Source organism: Anoplophora glabripennis, unplaced genomic scaffold, assembly GCF_000390285.2.
Source record: "Anoplophora glabripennis isolate ALB-LARVAE unplaced genomic scaffold, Agla_2.0 scaffold2757, whole genome shotgun sequence".
NCBI classification, from domain to species: domain Eukaryota; kingdom Metazoa; phylum Arthropoda; class Insecta; order Coleoptera; family Cerambycidae; genus Anoplophora; species Anoplophora glabripennis.
In genome coordinates this window covers 1-8,235 of record NW_019418832.1, presented here as the reverse complement: position 1 = coordinate 8,235, position 8,235 = coordinate 1, and the positions used below count along the sequence as shown (strand labels likewise).

The 8,235-nt window shown below is 34.5% G+C and overlaps 1 protein-coding gene across 1 annotated transcript; it reads right to left on the bottom strand.

The window, feature by feature from the left end:
• Positions 1-2,560: 2,560 nt before the first annotated feature.
• On the bottom strand, positions 2,561-3,080 carry LOC111692700 (the record flags this gene model as incomplete). Its single annotated transcript, XM_023456796.1, has 2 exons — positions 2,818-3,080; positions 2,561-2,754 (listed from the first exon to the last, which is right to left on the bottom strand). Coding segments are annotated over exons 1-2 (457 nt in total), but the record flags the coding sequence as incomplete, so codon positions are not given.
• Positions 3,081-8,235: the final 5,155 nt, after the last annotated feature.

The following is an 8,235-nucleotide window of genomic DNA, read 5'->3' as shown; positions in this document are numbered from 1 at the left end:
ATTTACCCATGAAAATAATCAATTTTTTTAGTAGGGACTATTTTTTCATGAATAACTTATTCCAAAATACACTCCAGTGGCGTGTGGCGTGATTGGTGGAGTAGGGGACCTTTTTTGAAAAAAAAAAAAAAAATCGTACGCCACTGGTTTTTTAAATAATTTTAAACGTTTTTGTACAATTAATTTGTGGCAATAAGTATTTGTAAAATTTACTGGTCTTTAGATAATTGATAAATCAAATAAGAAGATACTTAAGTACCTACGTTGCTATTTATCATTTTCTATTGATCACTAAATGTGTAACAATAAATTCAATACCTAATATTTTTGAGAGATTCCAAAACACTATACAACGCCACTGTTTTGTGTGTTGCAAAAAGTTTGTTATTTTTCATACAACTAAAAACAGATTTTAATAAAAAAAACATGGTATTCAATTATACAAATATTGAATTAGCAGATATACATTTTATACGGTGGAGCGAATGGCACATAGACAAGCGAATGGCACATAGACAAGCTGAACGACTTTATAGACAGACTTTTCCAAATCGACGTTGTCCAACAAGGAATACTTTTTCAAGCGTTCACCGTCGAGCTCGTGAAACTGCATGTTTGTCGCTACCAAAACGTCGAGCAAGAGAAAGACCTGTTCGTACAGTTCATTTGGAAGACAGAATTTATGGGATGGAATCTGTAGACGAAGACCCATCTACCAGTACCAGACAGATATGAGCAGATTTGGGTGTATCACATGTAACAATCTAGAGCAGGGGTCGGCAAGTAACTTTAGGTGGTGTCCGAATACTTTTGAAAATTTTTAACGAGGTCCAAAAAAAAAATTCATATTATTTTTTTATTTTAATTTGGACTCAAATTTAATCTGCTTACTAACCATTAAGAACTCACACACTCACACAATTGTAAAATACTAGAAAAAATGATAAGATTGGCACTTAAACGTAAAAAACATTTTTTAAATAATTTATTTGAGTAATTTATACTTTCAAAAAAATTTTGGCGGTCCAGTATTTTACCTTCCGCGGTCCGGACCTGGACCGCGATCCGCCAGTTGCCGACCCTTGATCTAGAGCGTCTTTCGTGAGCAGCAATTACGCCCATATCTTGTCCAGCGAGTTCAAGCATCAAATGAAAATGACTACCAACCGAGGATTGAATTTTGTCAGTGGTTTTTACAACAATGCGAACAGCCTGATTTTCAGTTATTAATATTATTTACCGATGAAGCGAAATTTACAAGAAAAACCATTTCGAATTGTCATCATAATCACCAATGGGCGGATGAAAATCAGCATATTATTTCCTAACGTCGATTCCAAGAACAGTTTTCTCTGAATGTTTGGGCAGGAATTGTGGGCGATTACTTGATTGGTCCCTACTTTTTACCCAGAACCCTCGATGGTAGAACTTATCAAAGGCTCTTACAAGAAGAACTACCATCACTTCTAGAAGAAGTGCCATAGAGGCTACGTCAATTATTGTGGTAAATAATATTTTTTTTTTTTGGAGCTACCTCAACTATGGTATATCGTACTCCAGTTCCTAATGTAGAAGTACTTCGACAGCGCATTGTAGAGAGTTTTGCAATCAATAGAAAATGGTAAATAGCAACGTAAGTACTTAAGTATCTTCTTATTTTGATTTTCCAATTATCTAAAGACCAGTAAATTTTACGAATATTTTACAAGAATACTTTATTGCCACAAATTGATTGTATATTTTAAAAACATTTAAAATTATTTAAAAAACCAGTGGTGTACGACTTTTTTTTTTCAAAAAGGTCCCCTACTCCCCTAATAACTACGTCACTGGGGTGTATTTTGGAATAAGTTTTCCATGAAAAAATAGTCCCTACTAAAAAAATGTCATCCCCCAAATTTTATCACTCAATCTTTTATGCCAGTGAAGGTACAGGAAAAATAATATAAATATCTGAAACTTTTAACGCCCTGTATCTCCGTAGGGAAGTGTTTCATAAAAGATTTTTATAGGGCAAAACTTGATTATTTTCATCGGTAGAATAAGCCAGTAAAGTTTGGCAAAACTTATCATTAACACCCTGTAATTTAGTAGCAGGTTTTTAAAAGTAAAACTAACCAATATTTTTGCATTAAAAACATTAAACCTAAAAAATAGGTAAAGCCCAGTATTTGTATTTTGATTAAGGTACAGTTTCCGAATATGTGCATTCCTGGAATTAATAAAAAATATTTGTACTTAGTTCAACTGTCAGTGTCTTCTAAATCGGCGCATGCAATTGACTTGAGAACCTTATCCGCCAAATTTCAAATTTGTATCTACAGTCCGTACAATATTTGATGAGATAGAATTCCAAGAAAACAATAAGCCAATAAAGTTCTGTTATCGGAACTACTGTAACAATTTACCGCAACAGTGGCGTGCCTTGAAATTTTCCCCGGGTGTCGAATGCGGTTAATTCTAAGAAAGCGACGCAGGGGTCTTCTTGGAATTCTATCTCACCAAAAATCGTCTGAACTGTACCTACAACGCATATTTTAACACACACACATACACTTACCGATAGTGGTCAGCACAGTCAGCGAATACAAAAAAGCCTTGGCGAAGCTCCACTCGTAGTTCTCATTGGCGTGCTTTGCCCCCACCTTGGTGACCTGAAGGGGCTGCTGCAGGGCCATTTCCTCCGCCATTGACTTGACCAACTCGTCCTGGAACCTGGTAATCTCCTGCGCCGCCAATCTGGTCCAGTTATCCCTAGGAACAAACAAAATACATAATTTAAATAACATTATTTCTTTTTCTCAGGTCAATTCCCACCTGTATAGGATGTTGAGGCTGACGGTGATCTCCCAGATATTCTCTACGGTCTTCACCCTGGCCTCGTCCGCTTTGGCCTTCAGTTCCGCAGTGCGGTTCAAGTGTTTCTTACTGTTGCTGTTCAGATTGGTCGAGAGGGACGTGGTGGCCAAGATCTGGTGTTGGTAGGTGTTGCCCCCCTCTATAGCTAGGAAAATCACGGAGCCTATGAGGGTGTAGCCGAAGAGGAGCACACAAATACCTATGGAAGTACAAAAAAGCATTCATAGTAAAATTTTATATTGATTTAATAACTTTATCAAATAAACAAAAATATTTACACAAGCAGCAGTTTATTCGTTCAAAACGATAATTACAGTGGCCAAGTGGCCACCATTTACTCCAGACTTGAATCCGGTGGAGCAAAAGTTAAAAAGTAGCAAGAAACCAACGGAGATGGCTAGTTTCAAAAATAGAGCACATGAAAATCGCTCGAAATGACAAAGAAGTAACTCCACAGACAGTAATACCTACTTGAATTTCGTTTAAAAATAATATAATTATAATGACCATCGTTTAATTCAGACATGAATTAAATAAACAAAAATTATTACACAAGCAGCAGTTTATTCGTTCAAAACGATAATTACAGTGGCCACCATCTTCTCCAGACTTGAATCCGGTGGAGCAAAAGTTAAAAAGTAGCAAGAAACCAACGGAGATGGCTAGTTTCAAAAATAGAGCACATGAAAACCGCTCGAAATGACAAATAAGTAACTCCACAGACAGTAATACCTACTTGAATTTCGTTTAAAAATAATATAATTATAATGACCATCGTTTAATTCAGACATGAATTAAATAAACAAAAATTATTACACAAGCAGCAGTTTATTCGTTCAAAACGATAATTACAGTGGCCACCATCTTCTCCAGACTTGAATCCGGTGGAGCAAAAGTTAAAAAGTAGCAAGAAACCAACGGAGATGGCTAGTTTCAAAAATAGAGCACATGAAAACCGCTCGAAATGACAAAGAAGTAACTCCACAGACAGTAATACCTACTTGAATTTCGTTTAAAAATAATATAATTATAATGACCATCGTTTAATTCAGACATGAATTAAATAAACAAAAATTATTACACAAGCAGCAGTTTATTCGTTCAAAACGATAATTACAGTGGCCACCATCTTCTCCAGACTTGAATCCGGTGGAGCAAAAGTTAAAAAGTAGCAAGAAACCAACGGAGATGGCTAGTTTCAAAAATAGAGCACATGAAAACCGCTCGAAATGACAAAGAAGTAACTCCACAGACAGTAATACCTACTTGAATTTCGTTTAAAAATAATATAATTATAATGACCATCGTTTAATTCAGACATGAATTAAATAAACAAAAATTATTACACAAGCAGCAGTTTATTCGTTCAAAACGATAATTACAGTGGCCACCATCTTCTCCAGACTTGAATCCGGTGGAGCAAAAGTTAAAAAGTAGCAAGAAACCAACGGAGATGGCTAGTTTCAAAAATAGAGCACATGAAAACCGCTCGAAATGACAAAGAAGTAACTCCACAGACAGTAATACCTACTTGAATTTCGTTTAAAAATAATATAATTATAATGACCATCGTTTAATTCAGACATGAATTAAATAAACAAAAATTATTACACAAGCAGCAGTTTATTCGTTCAAAACGATAATTACAGTGGCCACCATCTTCTCCAGACTTGAATCCGGTGGAGCAAAAGTTAAAAAGTAGCAAGAAACCAACGGAGATGGCTAGTTTCAAAAATAGAGCACATGAAAACCGCTCGAAATGACAAAGAAGTAACTCCACAGACAGTAATACCTACTTGAATTTCGTTTAAAAATAATATAATTATAATGACCATCGTTTAATTCAGACATGAATTAAATAAACAAAAATTATTACACAAGCAGCAGTTTATTCGTTCAAAACGATAATTACAGTGGCCACCATCTTCTCCAGACTTGAATCCGGTGGAGCAAAAGTTAAAAAGTAGCAAGAAACCAACGGAGATGGCTAGTTTCAAAAATAGAGCACATGAAAACCGCTCGAAATGACAAAGAAGTAACTCCACAGACAGTAATACCTACTTGAATTTCGTTTAAAAATAATATAATTATAATGACCATCGTTTAATTCAGACATGAATTAAATAAACAAAAATTATTACACAAGCAGCAGTTTATTCGTTCAAAACGATAATTACAGTGGCCACCATCTTCTCCAGACTTGAATCCGGTGGAGCAAAAGTTAAAAAGTAGCAAGAAACCAACGGAGATGGCTAGTTTCAAAAATAGAGCACATGAAAACCGCTCGAAATGACAAAGAAGTAACTCCACAGACAGTAATACCTACTTGAATTTCGTTTAAAAATAATATAATTATAATGACCATCGTTTAATTCAGACATGAATTAAATAAACAAAAATTATTACACAAGCAGCAGTTTATTCGTTCAAAACGATAATTACAGTGGCCACCATCTTCTCCAGACTTGAATCCGGTGGAGCAAAAGTTAAAAAGTAGCAAGAAACCAACGGAGATGGCTAGTTTCAAAAATAGAGCACATGAAAACCGCTCGAAATGACAAAGAAGTAACTCCACAGACAGTAATACCTACTTGAATTTCGTTTAAAAATAATATAATTATAATGACCATCGTTTAATTCAGACATGAATTAAATAAACAAAAATTATTACACAAGCAGCAGTTTATTCGTTCAAAACGATAATTACAGTGGCCACCATCTTCTCCAGACTTGAATCCGGTGGAGCAAAAGTTAAAAAGTAGCAAGAAACCAACGGAGATGGCTAGTTTCAAAAATAGAGCACATGAAAACCGCTCGAAATGACAAAGAAGTAACTCCACAGACAGTAATACCTACTTGAATTTCGTTTAAAAATAATATAATTATAATGACCATCGTTTAATTCAGACATGAATTAAATAAACAAAAATTATTACACAAGCAGCAGTTTATTCGTTCAAAACGATAATTACAGTGGCCACCATCTTCTCCAGACTTGAATCCGGTGGAGCAAAAGTTAAAAAGTAGCAAGAAACCAACGGAGATGGCTAGTTTCAAAAATAGAGCACATGAAAACCGCTCGAAATGACAAAGAAGTAACTCCACAGACAGTAATACCTACTTGAATTTCGTTTAAAAATAATATAATTATAATGACCATCGTTTAATTCAGACATGAATTAAATAAACAAAAATTATTACACAAGCAGCAGTTTATTCGTTCAAAACGATAATTACAGTGGCCACCATCTTCTCCAGACTTGAATCCGGTGGAGCAAAAGTTAAAAAGTAGCAAGAAACCAACGGAGATGGCTAGTTTCAAAAATAGAGCACATGAAAACCGCTCGAAATGACAAAGAAGTAACTCCACAGACAGTAATACCTACTTGAATTTCGTTTAAAAATAATATAATTATAATGACCATCGTTTAATTCAGACATGAATTAAATAAACAAAAATTATTACACAAGCAGCAGTTTATTCGTTCAAAACGATAATTACAGTGGCCACCATCTTCTCCAGACTTGAATCCGGTGGAGCAAAAGTTAAAAAGTAGCAAGAAACCAACGGAGATGGCTAGTTTCAAAAATAGAGCACATGAAAACCGCTCGAAATGACAAAGAAGTAACTCCACAGACAGTAATACCTACTTGAATTTCGTTTAAAAATAATATAATTATAATGACCATCGTTTAATTCAGACATGAATTAAATAAACAAAAATTATTACACAAGCAGCAGTTTATTCGTTCAAAACGATAATTACAGTGGCCACCATCTTCTCCAGACTTGAATCCGGTGGAGCAAAAGTTAAAAAGTAGCAAGAAACCAACGGAGATGGCTAGTTTCAAAAATAGAGCACATGAAAACCGCTCGAAATGACAAAGAAGTAACTCCACAGACAGTAATACCTACTTGAATTTCGTTTAAAAATAATATAATTATAATGACCATCGTTTAATTCAGACATGAATTAAATAAACAAAAATTATTACACAAGCAGCAGTTTATTCGTTCAAAACGATAATTACAGTGGCCACCATCTTCTCCAGACTTGAATCCGGTGGAGCAAAAGTTAAAAAGTAGCAAGAAACCAACGGAGATGGCTAGTTTCAAAAATAGAGCACATGAAAACCGCTCGAAATGACAAAGAAGTAACTCCACAGACAGTAATACCTACTTGAATTTCGTTTAAAAATAATATAATTATAATGACCATCGTTTAATTCAGACATGAATTAAATAAACAAAAATTATTACACAAGCAGCAGTTTATTCGTTCAAAACGATAATTACAGTGGCCACCATCTTCTCCAGACTTGAATCCGGTGGAGCAAAAGTTAAAAAGTAGCAAGAAACCAACGGAGATGGCTAGTTTCAAAAATAGAGCACATGAAAACCGCTCGAAATGACAAAGAAGTAACTCCACAGACAGTAATACCTACTTGAATTTCGTTTAAAAATAATATAATTATAATGACCATCGTTTAATTCAGACATGAATTAAATAAACAAAAATTATTACACAAGCAGCAGTTTATTCGTTCAAAACGATAATTACAGTGGCCACCATCTTCTCCAGACTTGAATCCGGTGGAGCAAAAGTTAAAAAGTAGCAAGAAACCAACGGAGATGGCTAGTTTCAAAAATAGAGCACATGAAAACCGCTCGAANACTTCATAAAAAATCGTGCAACTTTTATATTTCACATTTTTTTATAACTCTCAAAACAAAAAAGTTAAAGGGGGGGGGTCAAAATATAGTGAATTACACTGTACAGGGTGATTCACTGTATTTTGACCCCCCACCCCTCCCCCTTTAACTTTTTTATTTTAAGAGATAAAAAAATGTGAAATACAAAAGTTGCACGATTTTTTATGAATTCTTTGAAAAATAAAAGTCCAAATAAAATGTCATAATAGTACCTGTTGTCACGGCCTACCATATAACATTGTCCATGAGTAAATAGGCTCCTCACGGCCTAATTAGTGAGATTTAGTTAAAATACCTATACGCATTTTGGACTATATCAATGTCCGATATGTCAAAATATATTACAACTAAATCTAAATCCTTTTTTCCATTGGAAAAAAGTCAGAAGTGCCTGAAAGAGGTCTAATAATTACAAGATACCTTATTCTCTTAATAAAAAAACCATCTTTTCTTTTTTTAATATTCTCTCGCTTATTGTTAGAGATGCGCCCAACAAACCCTATAGGACTATGCTTGACAGGGAACGTTCTATCCAAATATGTAAAAATATACAGGATGTTCCATATAAATTAACAAAGTTAGCATTCGCGACCAATTTGTTTGGGCTTCATTTGTTTTTCTTCTATCATTTTCCAAAACTTCATAAAAAATCGTGCAACTTT